This window comes from Cariama cristata, unplaced genomic scaffold (assembly GCF_000690535.1).
Source record: "Cariama cristata isolate BGI_N322 unplaced genomic scaffold, ASM69053v1 scaffold42147, whole genome shotgun sequence".
Lineage (NCBI taxonomy): Eukaryota > Metazoa > Chordata > Aves > Cariamiformes > Cariamidae > Cariama > Cariama cristata.
The window spans coordinates 1-18,839 of record NW_009626719.1 but is presented as its reverse complement, the minus strand read 5'-3'; the positions used below and the strand labels follow the sequence as shown (position 1 = coordinate 18,839).

Below are 18,839 nucleotides of genomic sequence, written 5' to 3'. Positions count from 1 at the left end.
ATGGATTGGCTTTCTTTAGTCATCTAAGTGGTGCTATGGGAGTTATTATTTTGCAAATTAGCTTTGAAGGCTAAAATTGATTGAGATGTGTGTGTGTGTATTATTTGGCTTCATAGTAATTGCTCTAAATTGTTGAGTTTTGTTGCATCAATGTATTACAGACTCATGTGTACAGGAAAGTGTACATGAGTTGTAACTGCTAAGATGAAGTTTTACTGCAAAATTGGAAAGCTGAGTAAGTGGTGCTGAAGAAAAAAGGATGTGCAATCCTTTGTCTTGATAATCCTGTATCTTGTGATAATAAATAATGCAATTGTTTAACTGCTTAAATGGGACAGATGAGTGACTAAAATCATGCAGGTTCTTCTATTTGAGAAGCTTTAAAAATTTCTATAATGTTACTCTTAATTACATTTGATCATAATCATATATGCAATATTGCAATGAGTGAGAGTCTTATTGCACTTGGATTTGCAAAATAAATACCACATCAGGTTGCCTTGTTGTTTGCATGTTGTCCTGTGGTCAAATAAATGGTTATTATCCAAAAGAAAGAGATAACTTAAACCTGAGAGAAAATGAAATGCAATGGAATAGTTGGTATCAGTATTATTTTGTAGACTAACATTTTGTTATAACTTAATGTTGTAACCTGACAGCACATGCAATAAAGTTGAGTCATACACAAGTTCAGTGATGACTGACATCAGGAATGTTTCACAATTTCAGGAAATCACTATTAAAGAAATCATGGGAACTTGAGAAAAACTTTTTATCTTCTAAAAGCAGGTGTAAATGTGCAGTGACTGCTTTGGCAACTCATGTAGAGTAACATAGATGAACTAAAGTGTGACTTTGTTCCCTCATATATTGATTTGTTGAGACCTCTTTCTGAAATCTGTGTTGAAACATGAGAGCTCTTGTTACTGAAAGGTTTGATTATGAATGGTGAAGTATAGTGATATCAGGTCTTGTGGTTTGGAGTAGGTCTGGAAGAAGCAATGTCAAGTGATCTCATGATTGTAGCAAAATTTCTGGAAGGCTTTACACAGTATTTTAATGCCCTTCGTAAGAAGTCATATGAATTGTTTTTAATAGGTCTGTCTTCTCCATCTAGAAAGTGTCAGGACATCATTCTGTTCCTGTATGGATAACATTATCTCAGCCACCTGTTTTTAGAATAAGCAGGGTTTGTTTCACATAAAGAGCTAATTTATATCTAGATCCTCTCTATTGAAAAATCTGCATTTCTATAAACTTTTAGAAGTTGCCCTGACTTAATTTTGTACGTTGCTGACAAACTCATATCAACAGTTAAGTTTTATCAGTATCTTTTATTCAGTAAACTTGATTTAAGAAATAATGAAATTCCTTTATCTTCCCTTAATAAGTATACATTGTGGAAAAGTTAAAGCCCTTAGTGATCCATAGTAGATTCTAGTATATAGTTTAAAAAAGGCGAAATCCCATGCAACTTAAAACTATAGCAGGCTCACTTTGAGATTGAGACCAAGGCACATTCTGTCAGCTGTTTTGTGAAAATTTTCTGATTTTTCTTCAAGAGAAAAGATTTTTCAGCTGGTCTAAAATATGTTCATTCTACTCTCAAAGAACAAGAATAAAGAATTTCCTGTTTAACAACTTTAAAATGAGAATAGATGCATTTCTTTCTATCCTGTATACTACTAGTGTGCTAGCTTGTTGGGATGCTCTTTCAGGAGTTCCAAACAAAAATTAAGTCCAGGAATTGCATTACTGAACTTCCCAGTGTTTGCTGATATCTATCCAAATCTCTGGCAAGGAATATTTATCAGATATGTGTGCTTCTTTCAGTTACTCTTTTACCTCAAAAGGTAGAGATTTGCTTATTGAATATTGTGGCCTGGATCTTTAAATAAGGCTGTTTGTCTGATAGTTTGAGAGTTTCAGAACCTTCTGTTCTGAATTTAGTAAGTGGAATCTAAGGGAAGGGAGTTTAAAATAACAAATCCATGAGATTACTTTAAAGAAGAAAATCAACATTCACATTAGAAAATGTAATAACTTTGTTAATGCCATCTAAAGAGCAGTCATTTAATTACTGTTTAACTGAAACCATATGGATAATGTAATTGTCTACCTGAGCATCCTTGCTTTCAGCATTTTCTCTTTTGTATTTTTATTGTCACCTTTACAGCTATTGTGAAGAATTTCTACTCAGATGTATCACTATATTATGTTTAATAAATAGATTAAACTTGTAGCTTAGTAGTGTGTATCCTATACTCCCAAGATAAATGTGGTCATCACATGGGGGAGGGAAAGTTTGGAGCAGATAAAGTGTATGTCAACAGTGGTACTTGATGTTCTGAAGAAGTATCAGAAGACCCTTGTGTGGTTGGTCATCTCATGACCTAGAGACTGAAAGTTGGTTCATATCAAATCAGCACCATATATTGGATTTTTAGAAATGTGGAACAGGCTTCCCCATAAATGTGGATTGGTCAGATCCAGACAGAGTTATGTGCTAGACACCCATCACTGTAGCACTAGTCATGGGGTGAACAAAGAAGTCCTCCTCAGGGTTCAAGTGCCTCAGTTCACATCTTACTTGGAAAGCCTTGGTCTGGCACCTGGAGGGAAGTTGCATTGAAATTTTAATATCAATTCAGGAAAATCAGAGAGAAAGGGAAAATTGAGAGAAAATTACACTTCTCAGCTGTGTTCTGACCACAGACTGGTTAGGTCCCAGGACCTTTTTGCTCAAATAGGACTTTGTGACATGGATGGAGTCATTCCTCTAACAGACTGTAACAACAAAAGATAATTTTTATTAATGTACTTGAAAACGTGACTGATAGTGAAAATAGCATAAAAGTCTGACCTAGGTGTGGCCATAATATGTTTCATCTTTAACTTTTGCAGTGTCCATTCATAGACTCATCATTTATAGTGTTGTTCTGTGAATTAAAGGAGTTTGCATCTTGGGTATGTTTAACAGACAGAGAGCGGTTTGTGCTCTGTGGAAGACTACAAGCCGAGCAAGTTTTTCCTGTTAATTTATTTACTTCTGGCTAACCAAAAACTGCAGCTGGTTTTCAACACAAACAATCACATTACCATGTTAAGATGAGCATTAGATATAACAAAAATTATCAGCCATTTTTGACTCTGGCCATTCATAGCACTTGGTCAGCACTTCACCAGCTTAACAGCCTGACAAGGAATTGCCCCTTGGACTAGCAGTTTCTTTGGATGCCCTTGCGTCCTCTTCTGCCACTGTTAGACTCAAGTACTTGATATTACTATTTGCATTTATACCACAATGTTTTCCTTACCGTATCATATTCTCCCACAAGGATTCTCATGAGTGCTTTTCTTTCCCATTAGAATATGGGAAATAAATTTCTTCCCAGTGCATTGCTATTTTGAAAAGACTGTTCTATCCTAGATGTATGGAGACTGCACTCAAGATTAAGCCTGTAATTCTTTTTCTATGGTTCCTCTGCCACAAATACCAGACTTTTTTTAGATTATTTTTTTTTGTTTTACTATCTATCTGTCCAACAGCAAGTGGGATTCAAACATCTCTTCTGGGTTTGTCTTTGTTCTTTTCAGAGAACTGAAAGTACTCAGCATCTGTCAATATTTGTGGCCTCCTTAAGAAAACAAGGAATTCGTGTTTATTCATATCTAGGCAGATCAGGTGCAAGTTCCAGATGGAATCCAAGAGAGATAACAGGGAAAATTTGGTCAGTGCTTCTGGTGAAAATAACCTGGTACTGACCTAGGCACAAGACAGATTTATTCTATTTTCTGTGGCCAACAGCAGCCTGTTAGAGGACAGTCAAGTCACTTTGAGAGGTTCTCTCTATATCATGTTCTTCAATCCTAACCTATCTGCATGTATGTGGTGGTGTTAGGTGGCGTGTGTTAGATTTCATCTATGGCTGTTACCATGGTGTTAGACAAGATAGCCTGTCCAAGCATATATCGCTCCTCAGCAATCATGCAACTGAAGTACTCATTCTCCTGTGCTGTGTTGTATACAAACTCACTTGGTAGCTAGGCAGCTTAGACTTCAGAGAGAGTGTTCTTCTCAGTCTTGTCCCCGTTGATGGTGTCTGTTACGGATGCTTGAGAAGTAAGTTGGAGTACCCATTTGAATCTCTCTGAATCATGTTACCTCCAAAGGATTTCTAAGTTTTAAATTAATGCTTCAATACAGAGGACTTTCAAGTCTTAAGATCTTAGAATATATTCTAAGGATTTTTGGTTGGTCATTACACTCTCTCACTAAGTAGGTAGTATTTCCTCTTACTTCCCATTTGTATGAAGGCACTGAATTTTTGAAAGTGGCACATTAGTTTGTCACATTATTTTCTTAATGCTTGCTTTAATATCAAGAGAGTAATCCTGATTTCCTTTGATCAAAAAAGCCAATGAGATCGATGAACTTATGCGATGAAACTGAATTCTTAATTCATCTAGTCAATATTAGAATTCAGTTTGATTCAGTCAAGCTGCTTTTCCAGTCTTCTTGAAAACATACTCCCTTCTGCAAAACAAAATCATGGAATCATAGAATATCTCAAGTTGAAAGGGAACCATAAGGATCATCGAGTCCAACTCCCTGCTTCTCGCAGGACTACCTAAAACTAAACCATATGACTAAGAGCGTTGTCCAGATGCACCTTGAACTCTAACGGGCTTGGTGCTGTGACCACTTCCCTGGGGAGCCCGTTCCTGTGGCCAACCACCCTCTCAGTGAAGAACCTTTTCCTAATATCCAACCTGAACTTCCCCTGACGCAACTTCATTCCCTTTCCATGTGTCCTGTCGCTGGTCATGAGAGAAGAGATCAGCACCTCCCCCTCCGCTGCCCCCCGTGATGCAGTTGTAGGCTGCAATGAGGTCACCCCTCAGCCTTCTCTTTTCCAAGCTGAACAAACCCAGTGCCCTCAGCCGCTCCTTGTAAGTCTTGCCCTCGAGACCTTTCACCACCTTGGTTGCCCTCCTCTGGACACACTCTAATGGTTTGATATCCTTCTGATACTGAGGCGCCCAAAACTGCACACAGTGCTCAAGGTGGGGCCGCACCAGTGCAGTGCAGAGTGGGACAGTCACCTCCCTCGACTGGCCAGTGATGCTGTGCTTGATGCACCCCAGGACACAGTTGGCCCTTCTGGCTGCCAGAGCACACTCTTGACTCATATTCAGCTTGCCATCAACACAAACCCCAGATATCTTTCAGTGGGGCTGCTCTCCAGCCTCTTGTCCCTGAATTTGTACATACAACCAGGATTACCCCATCCCTGGTGGAGAATCCTGAAAAAAAACCACAACAACTAAGCTCTAGTGTGCTAGCTTGTTCAAGTCCAGGCCTACATTTCTTTTTCTTTGTGGAAGTTCCTTTGAGGCTTAATGTTGATTTAGGAAAGATTGTAGGAGAAGTGACAATTCTGTATGTGCATAAGGCAAGTTTTAAAAAGAGCTAACTATTTTTCTGAACATAGATATGTTTTCAAAGGTTATTAGAGAGACATTAATTGGCAATACATTTAACAAAATTTCTGTGTAAGATTCTATGTAATGGTTTCTCATTTATCTCAGCTTTTAAACAAAAGAAAACACTTGTTAAACTAGTTCACATTTCTTAGTATCAGTCAGTGATTTGCAGTCTTGTACTGTTCTAATAACAAATTACATTAAACAGGGCTGTCTAAGCTAGCAGGTAAGTGCTCTGGTAGTGCTTCAGGGAAATGGATGGATTTGATAGTTGTTTGGTGGCTTCCCTTAACTTTAGGTGGGCTTTTGTTCTTTAAAATGTATGTTTATTTGTGCATTTCACTTATTGAAATGACTAATAAAAGGTACAAACACTCTCTTATTTTACAGGTCAACAGCAAGGACAGGATGGAGTAAAAGTGCAGCAAGCCACAATAGCTCCTGTTACTGTAGCAGTAGGTGGCATTGCTAATGCAGCAATCGGTGCTGTTAGTCCTGATCAGATAACACAAGTGCAGCTGCAACAAGCTCAACAAGGTTCTGACCAGGAAGCACAACCTGGCAAGAAATTGAGAAGAGTTGCCTGCTCATGTCCTAATTGCAGAGAGGGAGAAGGAAGGTAAATGTAAATTTTATCAGTACGTATTTAGGCATCTTATCATAGCTTGCCTCCTTTGGGCATGAGATTTTCTTATATTGCCTACATTTAGTTTTCTATGTTTTCTGTGAGAAAGTATGTTTATATATTTCTTTTTAGACAGGGGATTATAATTGTCTCTATTAGCATGAAATATTTTCCTAATAACTAATCATATTTTAGAATATAATTACTTGCCTGTTTAAATTTGATCTTTTTAGAGGCAGCAATGAGCCAGGAAAAAAGAAACAACATATCTGCCATATTGAAGGGTGTGGAAAAGTTTATGGCAAGACATCTCATCTTCGAGCACATCTGCGCTGGCATACCGGTGAAAGACCATTTGTATGCAACTGGATTTTTTGTGGCAAGCGATTTACAAGGAGCGATGAGTTACAAAGACATAGAAGAACCCACACAGGTTAGTCAGCCCTCTCTATATGCATAGTACAGCAAGTCAGAATCGTAGCGGCCATGGTTAAACAGTGGTATCAAAGTTCTCACTTATTAGGATCTGCAAAAACTACTTTAAATGTAAATAAAGTAACTTTAAAACAGAGGAAGTGGTAGATTTCAGTTTTCATCACTTCAAGCTGACTGTGAAATCAAATAATTAAAATGAGATCTGTTCAAACTGTTCTTCTGTACCTATGCTAGAAAAAGATGACCGTTTTGTCACAGATAGCTGATGTACATTGGCTAGCGCCTGATCTAAATTTGATAAACTTATATCAGGCATGTAGGACTGGCCATAGACCAGGGTCGTTGTTTTCTGATTTGGACTAGCTCAATCCTTACAAAATTTATTAACCTAGTCAATACATCAGATTTGGTGTTCTTGGGAAATTTCTTGAAGTTTCAAGTGAGAACTGATAAAGCAAGTTCTCTTAACAGTTCAGATTGGAAAGGTGGACCTTTTAGAAACTGAAAATTTTATGACCCTTCATATTTCTAGCCCCAAGAAGCTGTGTCCTCCAATCCCTACCCCCAATAACTTATAGCATCAGAAGATAGCACTCGAAGTCTAAGTGCTAATTACATCTGAACAGTGACAGGACTTTTTAGTATGTTGAATTTCTCTCTCTCGACATAGGCTTCATACATCCTCATGGAGCTTTGGGATTCATGTTTCCAAATTCCCTTCTCATCACTGTAATCTAAAGAACAAAAGTATTCTTAAAAAATGCTATCAAGTCATTCTTTCAGGGCTTTTACCTCTCCTGCTCTATCAGGTTTGTGGAAGTTTATGAAAATTCTCTGGTGACCTGAAATTCAAACTTCTCACCAGATAATCACAGCATAGCAAATACTTGGTGAGAACATTTTAGAAGTGAAGAGTAGATTGCCAAAAGCCTGTGACTGAGCAGAACACACCTGGAAATCAGACAGGCAGAAAAGAAAAAATGGTATCCTTTTAAAGATGCTTCAAATGTTGAATAGAAAAGGGTCAGATTCAAATGATCAAGCAGTGTTCAGTGCTCTCGTTCAGTAACATTTTGGTTTTGTTCTTTTTTTAAAAAAGGTGAAAAGAGATTTGAGTGCCCAGAATGTTCTAAAAGGTTTATGCGAAGTGACCATCTCTCGAAACATGTCAAAACTCATCAGAACAAGAAGGGTGGTGGAACAGCCCTTGCTATTGTTACCTCAGGAGAACTGGACTCTTCAGTTACTGAGGTTCTTGGTTCTCCAAGAATTGTCACTGTTGCTGCCATTTCTCAAGATTCAAACCCAGCAACCCCTAATGTTTCAACAAACATGGAAGAATTCTGAAAGGATCGTTTATATGGACGCCTAGTGCTGCACTTAAGTTTACATACCTTTCAGGATATGGAAGTGGGCTGGTAAAGTGGAGTACAGAGCAGGAAATCATGTTGTCAGTCATGACTTCTGTAAGTGTTCCAGGTTGGAGGGTCAGCATGGGAAGTGTACACCGGTGCAACAAGACAAAAATTTCAAAAATACAAACAGCGCAAATTGATGTACTGGATAAACAGATGGGGGGATATTATTTCCATACTGTACTTTTTTAGTTATATGTTTGTATATCATGTAATGATTTTAAATGAACTCTCCCCCCCTATTTTAGCATTGTATGTTAATGTGTTTATAAAATCAGATAATATCAATGTAAGACAGGGTGGACCTTGACTAGGATTAATATCATTTGATGAAAGTACTTTGTTTTTAAAATAAATTTGTAAAATTTTCATCAGAACATCCTTTTTCCATAAGGCACAGCAAAACTGATTACAGATTGAACAATAGTTGAAATATTTTAGGTTTTTGCTCAGTCCATAGAACACGACAGTTGATTTTGGCCGTCTTTTCTCAAGTTTTGGAATTACTCAAATAGCAGCTGGATGACGCATGCTGCAAAGTAGTTCTGAGGTGGGCCTCAGATTAATTTTGACCACTACATTATAGTAGTGTGTATAAATGACAATCAGTGAGTTCTAATTCCTCTCTGTTTGGAGAGCTAAGGTTATGTAGAATTAGTGTATACAGTAGGAAAGATAAAACCATAGAAAGATATTAACGTAAGATTTTACAAAAGTAATGGTATCTTTATGTAGGATGAAAAACGAATATGGCAACTTTTGTGTCAATTTTTGGTATTTCATTTCATTATATTTTAAAACATTTGTGGTCCATTTCTAACTCATAGGTAACATGAATCATAAAAACTCAATTTTAAGTATTTAAATGTTTTAATTTTATTAGACTTCATGGAAATTAATCAGACAATTGAGTGTTGTAGCTCATTCTCCAGTATCTTCTCTCTGTAAATACTAGTTTATTATGTTGTGGTTAATGTGCTGAGTTCTTTATACTTTGACTTAATAGCCAAAGAAAAGAATTAATTATCACATTTCACCAAAAAAAGGTATTGAAAGTAAACATTTTCTCTCTTTTCCCCTAAATATTACTGTCTTTATTTTCTCTTCAAGGATAGTATGTGGGCTGGTAATAAATATCTATTACCTATCAAATCTTACATTGAGCCTCCAACCACAAAACAAACTGAGGAAAGAGGAATATAGTTATCTTTTTACTACCTGACTTTTGATTTCAAAGGTTTGGTTACATTTTCAGATGTGCCAGTTTAACAGGAATGTAGAGGAAATGAAAAACAACAACAACAAAACCAAACTGCATTTTCTGTGTGAAAACTCCAGTACATACAAGGAGGAAAGATGGCCAAATATTTCATACTCAGGATTTTTAATTACTTCCCATAGACATAAATGTAACCTTTTACAAGTGCAGTCATTTGGTAATAATTCTCATGATCAGTTTTTTAAAAAAATTATACACCAAAATATTTTTGATGTAATGAAAGGAAGTACAGTGCAAGAAGAGTAAGATTTTTTTTCCCTGTAAATTACAAAAGGAAGAATGTGGTTGGTAGCTGTTGGTTTGAGAGACATAACAGATACCTTGTGCATTCCCTCACAAAACATATACTTCTCATCTGAATACCTTATCAATCTTGTGGTGTTTTCTGTATTTTTGAAGCAAAGAGAAATACCAATCATTGTTTACACTGTGTACACTTTAGGCCAGCCCTTTGTAGCAAAATACTAAGCTGAAGGTATTTTATACTTTCAGTTTACATTAAAAGCTTTGAGATTAAAGAAAAACAATTTTACACTGTGGTTATAAATTTCAAGTTTCTTAAAGCTTTTGTAGACTTGTAACAGAGTCTTTAAATTTTAGTTGGGTTTTGTACATTATTTTGTATATTTTATTTAAAGTACTCTTAACTGATGTATCTGGATTTAAAACATCAGAATCAATTAGATGTTACATTTAATACAGATGAACATTAGGTAGTATTAACTGTTAATTTTATTATATAGGAAATGAAACGTCAAATATATATTTTATCATTATGCTTCACAATCAGTGCTATAAATTTCTTTATGCAAAGAAGAACTTTCCTAATGTTAATACCATGTTTCCTAGAAGTTAACAATTTTTGTAAACTGAAGTTATGAGCATTCTGCACAACCATTTCATATATAATTTTTTCATGCATACTTATGTATGCAGATAGGAAACTGAAGTCATTTTTAATCTGCAATGAATCCCTATTATAGATGTATCAAAATCTAAATCTGGTTGGCTTCATAGCGTCTCAAGTACATTAACTTGTGTTAGCAGGTGCACGTTTTACCGCTGGAATTAGAAACATTTTGACAGTCTGTTCTGCATACCATTCTGAATCCACTTTTCTGTCTTAAAAGGATCGTAAATTTCAATGTTCTTTATTTGACTCAGTGGGATATAGCTGTTGTAAGTAATAGGGCACAGATGTGCAGTAGTATCTCGTTAAATGGCATTTCACTGTTCATTCCCTTTGCCACCATTAAAAATTTTGCTTTATTGTAATTATCAGTGCAAAGTGTATTTACCATGGTAGAACTCCAGTGTTAGAATAGTTTTTTTCTTACAATATACTTTCTTTGGTTAGGTTTGTGTATGTGTTGCCGATTACATTAGAAATTGGTGTTAAGTCATTATTTATCACATTCTTTCACGAGAGCAGTAATAAAAGTGTGTAATCTAGGAGAAAAAGTTAATTTGTCAAAGTTAAGTAAGCATGATGTTTAGGTCCTATTTTTCAATTTTATAACTGTTTTATTGCAACAATATTTGTATTTAAGTCTTCATTTTAATGCCTTGTGGTGTTTTTTTATGCATGTCACTGAATTGTCATCCCGCAAGAATTGATGTGCAGCATAGGGTATTAAATCTACATAATGACTTTGAAACAGAAAAATAGTTGATGGTAAAAATGTAAATGTTTTGCAAAAATTCCTTATAAAAAAGTTTTGTAGTAATATTTCACTTGTAAATTTTTCTAAAAAAAAAATGGAAAAGGAAAAAAATGAGAGTAACATTTCCCCACATCTAGAATTTAGAAATTAATTCTGCCAGCAAAGCCTGTAAGGCATTAATTTGACACTTTTACAATGCTGATTTGTATAATTTTTTGGTGGGTTTGGAACTAAAATCATGTACAAGTTGTTGCCTGCAATAACATTTTGCAAGTAACCTATTAAAATTCCCTTGAGTTTAAAAGGTTTCTTCATTTAATTACTTACAATATAAAGCAGCAATAAATTATGTTTGAGTGATAATCTGTTCATCAAGAAGAACACTAGAAAGCAAATGCTTCTCAATGGGGAAAGGTTGGCAGCAGCTTCTGGATTTGTGTAATTAAGACCTGTACTTGCTGGTCAGCGTTTCCCAACTGGCAGACTCCCAGCAGGGAATTAAACCAGCAGATTCTAGCTCAGCATGAATTCTGTGGGGTTTGTTCAGTTCTTGTGAAGGGAAGTTACAGATATTCCTGGACATACCAAAGGAAGAACTTTTCTAAGGTAAGGAGTATGCACACACACACACACACACACACACACACACACACACAATAAATAATTTTTTTTTAAAAAGATAATTCAGTTTGAGAGAGAGAGAAATAATAGAAGTGTCATGATTGTATTGCAGACAGGGAATGAATAGAACAAATGGAAACCTGAAAGTATTGACTTCAACTCATAGAAAATATATTGAGCTTTTCTTAGTGAAAGGTAAACAGGCTCCTGCCTTGTGTTACACTAAAATAGCTTTGATGGTATACTAAATTGCTAATTATAATGGTATACTATTTTTTTTTTAATACTAAACAGATTTGTGTGGTAAGCCTTACCATACTTTTGCAGTGAACAAGTAGTAGTATTTCACAAAGGAATAAATAAATATGGAATCACAGAATCATTTAGATTGGAAAAGACCTTTAAGATCATGGAGTCCAACCGTAACCCTAGCATTGCCAAGTCCACCACTAAACCATGTCCCTCAGCGCCACATCTACATGTAGAAGACCACTTGCTTGTTCCATCTTCCAAAAGAAGGAAGGAATTTAAAATTTTTACCTTCTAGCCTTGTACTGCAAGACAGACTCATCTTTCCTCTTTCCTAACTGAGACCTAAAATCAATTATCTTTATGGATTGTTTGATGAAATACCTGTTTTAAGTCTCATTAACCTCTATTTGAATGCAATGATTCTAATGTCAGACAAACTTAATAACTGAAGCCAAACTATGTCATAATTCAAAGTAACCGCATATGACCAACTAATATGCCTTTATTGGCCAATTCTTTAGTATTGTGGCACTGGCATTTTTATTGTTAACAAATAGATGGGGTTTTGAAGACATTTCTAGATTATTGGTAAGAGAGTAGTCCTCCACTTACACAGCCACTATTGTACAATATCAGAAAACATAACCAAATCTAACATAAGGACTTTAAAGATGAATATGCATGTTGCATTTCACCCTTTTAGTCCTTTAAATGTGATCATTCTACTCTGTGAAACATAAAATGTAGTACTGAATTGAATAATTTCTTCTGCAACTTCAGATTCAGTACCATCGCTGTAATTTTCTGAAATGACTTTTAATATTTATTCCATTAGCTTAATTTTATGTCCAGCTAGGTAGCAAATACCAGGGTGGTTTTTTCTCTATGTAATATTTAATTCATATTGAATTTCCTGCTGTCACCTTCACTTCCTTATGCTTTCCATGTCCCTGCTTCCCATTCCTTTTCCTTTCCCCAAAGCAACTGGCATCATTTCCCGGTACCCTGAGACTTGTTAGTGCACATGGAAATAACCGTGGGGACCAGGAGCTAGCATATGCTCTTTGCTTGCTAGAATAACTTGCTAGAGAGAGGACAGCAAGATACCTGTTCTAGAAGAACTGTGTCACTCTAAAAATGGCTAGACATTAATGTCAGCTAGATTGCTGATATAATCAACTGATGTGAATGTCACTGAAGGTACTTTCTTCAACTAAGCTAGACAGCAAACCTCCATGAGAGGGGGATTTGGCTCCATGTGCCCATTCCATAACGCAAGTCATTTACCGTTAACAGAAATGTTGAAAGGTCCCTCATTTTGCCATGGAGTTTGTCTCTTCTCCAGAAGCGTTTGGGATAGATTTATAGCTTGCAAAGGATTTTTAACAGGCTCTGATATTTGGGAATTGTTCAAGTGAAATGTTTCTTCAAATCATTCCACTAGCATTGCTGAGGTATTTTTCTGTCTAGTTTTTTTTTTAGCTTGTTAGGTGTTTTTTTTAGAAAGAATCAAAAATTACCTACTTCTAAATTGCCAGATGAAGGAACATAGGCATTCCTTTGACATTGGCATTGCAGCAGTGTGCAATGTAAGATGTATAATATGTAGATTCCAAGCTTTGCCTATCATTTATGCTTTTATGTATGGAAAATGCCTAGCCTTGAACCATTTAATATTTTCTTAAAATAATGGCTTTTAGCACAACTTTTTCATTTTTTAAAAAAATAAATATGTCAATCTTTAGAGTTTCCCCTAGGAAGAAATCCTTTCTGTCCTAAAACTAAGCGTATTGGAGACCGTAAATACTCAGAGGTTTCTTTACCAGCAATACATTTTACAGCATTTCTAGAATTTTTCACTTTCTCGCATCTGGTCCCCTACTAGGTTTCCATTAAGACCTCTCTTACTGCATTCTCAAATGCTATTGCTTTTTATCTTAATAATCTTCTGCTTCTTGCTAAAATCATTGCAGAAACACAGACTGGACAAAAGAAGTACTCTGTCTCAAATATTTATATTGGAAAACTCTTTGGGAAAATATTTGAGTTGAATGAGGTCTCTGTTCCATCCCCACATATTATGGAAGCATAGTCCAGAGTAGAGTTTAAAATGGAGCATAAATTTGCAGGGCAGGAGGTGTTTCTCAAAAAACGTTTGTACTGTTGGTCTGAAATTCTGGTAAGTGTTAATTTTTAAGCTGTTTTAAGTTCAATGCATAGCTTTGTGTCACTTGTATGTATTTTAAAGGAAAGTCTTGGGACAAATTACAGGAAGAACCCAATCTCAAAGCTGGCTGACCTTTTGGTGTTGACACATTTGTCAAAGTTTTGGAAGGTTTTTAAAACAACTAAAAACAAGCATTAAAAGAAGCATGCTGTCTTCAGACCTAGACATGTTCACATTTTTAAGAAATGTAATTGAATTAATGAGGTATTGATTTACTTTCATAGCTCAAATTACTAATTTAAACTACTGCTGATAGGTAAGGTGTGTGTCTGCTAAGGGATGCATATGCATCTTTCAGAAGCTGCTTGAAAGATTTTTGAGTTTGTCCATCAACAAGTGTATAAACATTGTCCTCTTTCTAACTCCTTTTAGTCAGTTCTACTTCAGTCTTACAAATACACATCCTCTGCTTACAGTTTTAAAAATCTAAGGAACTAATACACAAAATTACACAGGTAGGTGGAACAAAGCCAAGAAAGTGAAAGCCAAAGCAAGTGAATTAATGTTTTCTAGGCACATATTTTACTTTTATCCTGTTATAATTTTTACTTAGGCATGCCAGATTTTCATCACCTCCTTTTGTCAGTTCCTGACAGGAAACTTCCATAACTAGATGTGGAAGAAGTGTTTATTTAAAGGAAAAAAGGTAGCTAGAGCATAAACAGGAGTCTGGTTGGTGTACCTTTCCCCCCTAAAGTCTTAGTTTTTTATTGACAGCTGTCATTAAAGCTTACTGTTGCTACCAGAGGGAAAAGAAGTCAAAATAATTGAAGGAGGCAGGAATTACTTGAGAATGGGATGCGAGGGATGATAAAGTATCTAATTGGCAGAAAAAAGGGTGATATAAAAGAAGACATTACAAAACAGGAGACTAAAGAACAGGAACAAACATGAATGGGATCTAAAATGGTAATAGAGGAGTAGGAAAAGTAGTAGTTCCCATTTTGAGCTAGAAGGAGGTGGAGAATAGGATTGTCCCTTTGCAAATACACTTTATGCTTTTGACTTTTGAAACAACACTGGTCATGCATATGATGCAGGCAGCTACTTTCTAGCTTGATGAGTAGCAGAAGTCACTGAGTACTCAGTAGACTCACTACTAAAAGTTTTTTAAAAGTGGAAATCCTTGTTAGTGTTTATTTTTCAAAACTGCTGGATTTGCAGGCACAGTGCAATACATAAAAGTAGAGTCCCCCGGGAGCCGTGCGCGGACATAGTAAATGTCAATCATCCTGGATCTGTTACCATCTGTTTACATTAAGACAAGCAATCAATTTTTACAGGCTGTCATAAAACAGAAAGCTTTTTTCTACGTACACAGAAAAAAATCCAATTTCTCTCAGCTTTTTCCCCCTCCTCTTTTACAGCAGTGTATATAGTGTGAAACTACGCAGAAATCAAGTCAGTAACCTTGATGGAATAAAAATACTCTGGTTTAAACAGTAAGAGCTTAAGACATGAAATAGCAATACATTTAAGCTCTTGGTCTTAAATATGGGCAGAACTGATTTAACTGTCTTCCAACATCAACTTGCTGAAAAAGTTCAAATGATGTAATTCAGATGTGTTACGGTCATTATGGCTTTTGCATTAAACACTATCCACACTTCTACATTAACATGTATAAATTTCACTTTTGTTCAACTAAATGCCTGAAGCCTCTTCGGAAACTAATATTGAAACCTTTGAGTAGCCTTCTCTTTTTACACTTTAAGCTTTCAAAACTAGTTTGCCATTGTGGATCACCTAGAAACCACTCTGATTGCTATTTATTATTGCTATTTAGCCAGCAATAATGAGTGATTGCACCTTTGGTCTTCCTTTAGTTATGGCTGTTCAATAGCCTCTATCCTCTCTTTTAGCACAGTAGTCTGTTACCACACTGTTAGAATAAAATTTCTTAGTCTTTTAAGAACTCTAGTCTTTGTTAGATTGTTATCTAATTGCCGGTAGCTGACTGATTTAATTTAATCCTGTGTCTATTTGATCTTTTCCATTCTTTCAAGTTCTGCATGTGGCCTGAAGAAAAAAAAATTCATTATCCTTGGTCTTGAGAAGTCTAGCAAATACACAGGAACACATGCAGTGAAAAAAAGTTGACTGACAGAAATATTTATTGCGACCAACCCCTGTCATTTGGACAGCAATGATATGTTGAGGAAAATCAAAAGTGAAAATTACTGGGAAAAATGATAACAGATTCCAAATGTGTCACAGGTTCGGAGAAGGAATTTTGGAGGATTACCTTTTTGTCATATTGAAGAAATGAAAATTCATGTATCACAATAATCTGTATGAATCCTTTCATTTAAATGACTTCACAGAATGTCGCAAGTAATCCCTCGACTGAACTAGCTAGCCAAAGCTTTCCACAAAGATTCTAGAAACACGAGTTTATAATAAGGATCAGAAAATTACTTTTTGAAGGTGCCAACCCTTTACATTTCAGAGAACAAAAGCTTCTATTCAACTCCTTCACAGAGATCTTAGGGATCAATATCTACTTCATGTACATCTAGTCAACACTCACCTTATGCCCCTCAAGATTTAAGATTATGATTTCAAATTATTGTTGAATTTGTCCGTTAACCATCTGTTAATTATCCTGACTGGCCAACTAAGAGATTCAAATATCCACTCTACGTATATTGTTGAATATGTCTGTTCATTACGCTACAGCTACAATAGCTAACTACAAAATTTACGTCGAAGCTTTCAACCAAACTCTTGCTGCATTGCATTGCTAGAAGATTCTCTACTTTGCTGAATATTTGAGATAAGATTTAAAGAAACAAAAGGATTATCAGAAAAGAATAAGGCAAATAAAACTTGACAATTTATGTCAGTCATTGAGGTTACAGAAGTCAGTAAAATACTTAGGGTCAATCTTTAGGATTTTTTAGCCCTCATTTAACGGTAGAATTATTTTATTTTCTTTAAAGGATATTGCACTTGGTTTCCCCCCAAGGACATGAGGAAATTACTTCCCTCCAACAGATAGGTAGGTAGTTAAGTATCTGGGTAGGTAGATAGGTACGTAGGTAGGTAGATAGATAGATAGATGAGATTTTTTCACCAGTGCCCATTTAAGTTTGTAGAATGCTCTGGATGTGACCCAAGAGGCAGGTTGGTTTGTCTGTAGGGAAGCCTTGAAAAACCTCCGCATTTACAGCAGGACAGCTATTTTCTCTGCCAGTCTGTGATCCCAGGAAAGAGAAGTAGAACTAGCCTGGCAGTGAGGAGCCGTATTGCACAGATCGATGGCTCCAAAGAGCAAGAGAAGTTGAAAAACATGAGCTCTCTTGCTGTTTACTTGAGAGAGGTGGAAAGTGCTCTAAAAGTTGGTTATGTGCTAAATGTCAACCAAATGAAGCATGAAAAACAAATGGATGGCTCTGGGGAGAGAGCGAAACTCCAAGCCCTAGCAACAGTGCTGAACTCCAGCTCGCCGCCGCAGAGAGGGAAGTAATCCCCTTTTCAAAAAATATAAGGACAAAGGTGCTCACAGAAAAGAAACTAGGAGAAGAAATATAACGTCCCCTGTGCTGCAGAAGAATGAGAGAAAAATTCATCAAGGAGCACTAGAGTTTCTTGCACAAAGTCAGAAGGCACGTCAGCTCCAAAGGTCTGCTGGGCAGCAGCCTGGCAGGTGGTGGATTGCTGTTGCTAGGCTTTGCCTCGCTACTTGCGCAAAACTTTCGAGAGCGCTTTATATGCGGCAGAGCAGGGCTCTGCGCAATCAGAGCTTTGCCCACCTACAGGTACTGGCTTCTAGCGTACGTTGGTAGTAGAGCTCAACTCGTACTCACTGTTTTGCTTTGCCTAGATGCGACTCATTTTTCTTGAAAAAAACTCCATGATCACAGAGGTTTTCTAGATGCCCATGCCAGGAACATGCACATACTTTATAACGGTGTTGTTGCATTAGTCACATGGGGGAAAACAACTTTTTCGGACATGAGTGGCCATCTACAAAGGTACTCTACAGTTTGGCTGACCAGCAAGTTGGCTGGCCACCATGAGCTGATAGAAGAATGAGCAGCCTCAAAGTGCCAAACTGAAGAAACCTCAGAGAGAAACCCGTCACACCCCAAATCAAACTGGCTTTCTTTGCAGCTGACATAATGGATGTTTTTTCTCAAACATCTACAGATTTTTTTCTTTCACTGGGTTGAAACCATATATTCTGCAAATATCTGTATTTTGTTTCTGCTTAATCAGATACAATTAGGCAGCTCCAGCAGCTGTGAAGTTGGGAAGGCAAACACTAGTGACCTGTTTCTTGTTTCTGCAGCAAAAAGCAAACCAAGGAGCAGTTTTAAATTGCAATACGAAATATTTATTATGCAGGGAGTGTAACTTCAGAAAGCAGCTGTCCTCATACTGCTGCGTAAGAGGCAGTTACTTTTCTCATGACCTTAAGTTTAACTAAGAGCTGGCTGAATAAAATCACGATAGCTGCAACTCTTCCTTCCCAGCCCTTGTCCCCGTGTGTCCCTTCACCAGCGGGAGCGGGGGCCAGCAGGACGTGTCCCAGGGAACGCGGTGGCACCCGGCTCCCGGAGTGGGTACCGGACATTTGCCGCCTGTGTTGTTTCTAACAGCTTCCATCTGACGGGCTGCCCTGGCATCCCCAGGGCATGCTGGGGAGCAAGTATAGGCAGACAGCAAACAGTTAATTTATGGCAGTTTTGTAAACATTTGCGAAGGGAGATGCTGAGATAGGGACCCGTATTTCATACTTTCCCGGCGGCGGGGAGAGATGTGATGCGCAAGCGTTGCTCCATAAGGCCCCTATGTTGTAAACGATCACGAATTCCTTCAAATCCGGCCA

General features: G+C 36.8%; 1 protein-coding gene across 1 annotated transcript; it reads left to right on the top strand.

The window, feature by feature from the left end:
- Nucleotides 1-5,852: 5,852 nt before the first annotated feature.
- Nucleotides 5,853-7,894, top strand: LOC104155439 (transcription factor Sp4-like; the record flags this gene model as incomplete). Its single annotated transcript, XM_009704133.1, has 3 exons — nucleotides 5,853-6,106; nucleotides 6,346-6,545; nucleotides 7,647-7,894. Coding segments are annotated over 3 exons (702 nt in total), but the record flags the coding sequence as incomplete, so codon positions are not given.
- Nucleotides 7,895-18,839: the final 10,945 nt, after the last annotated feature.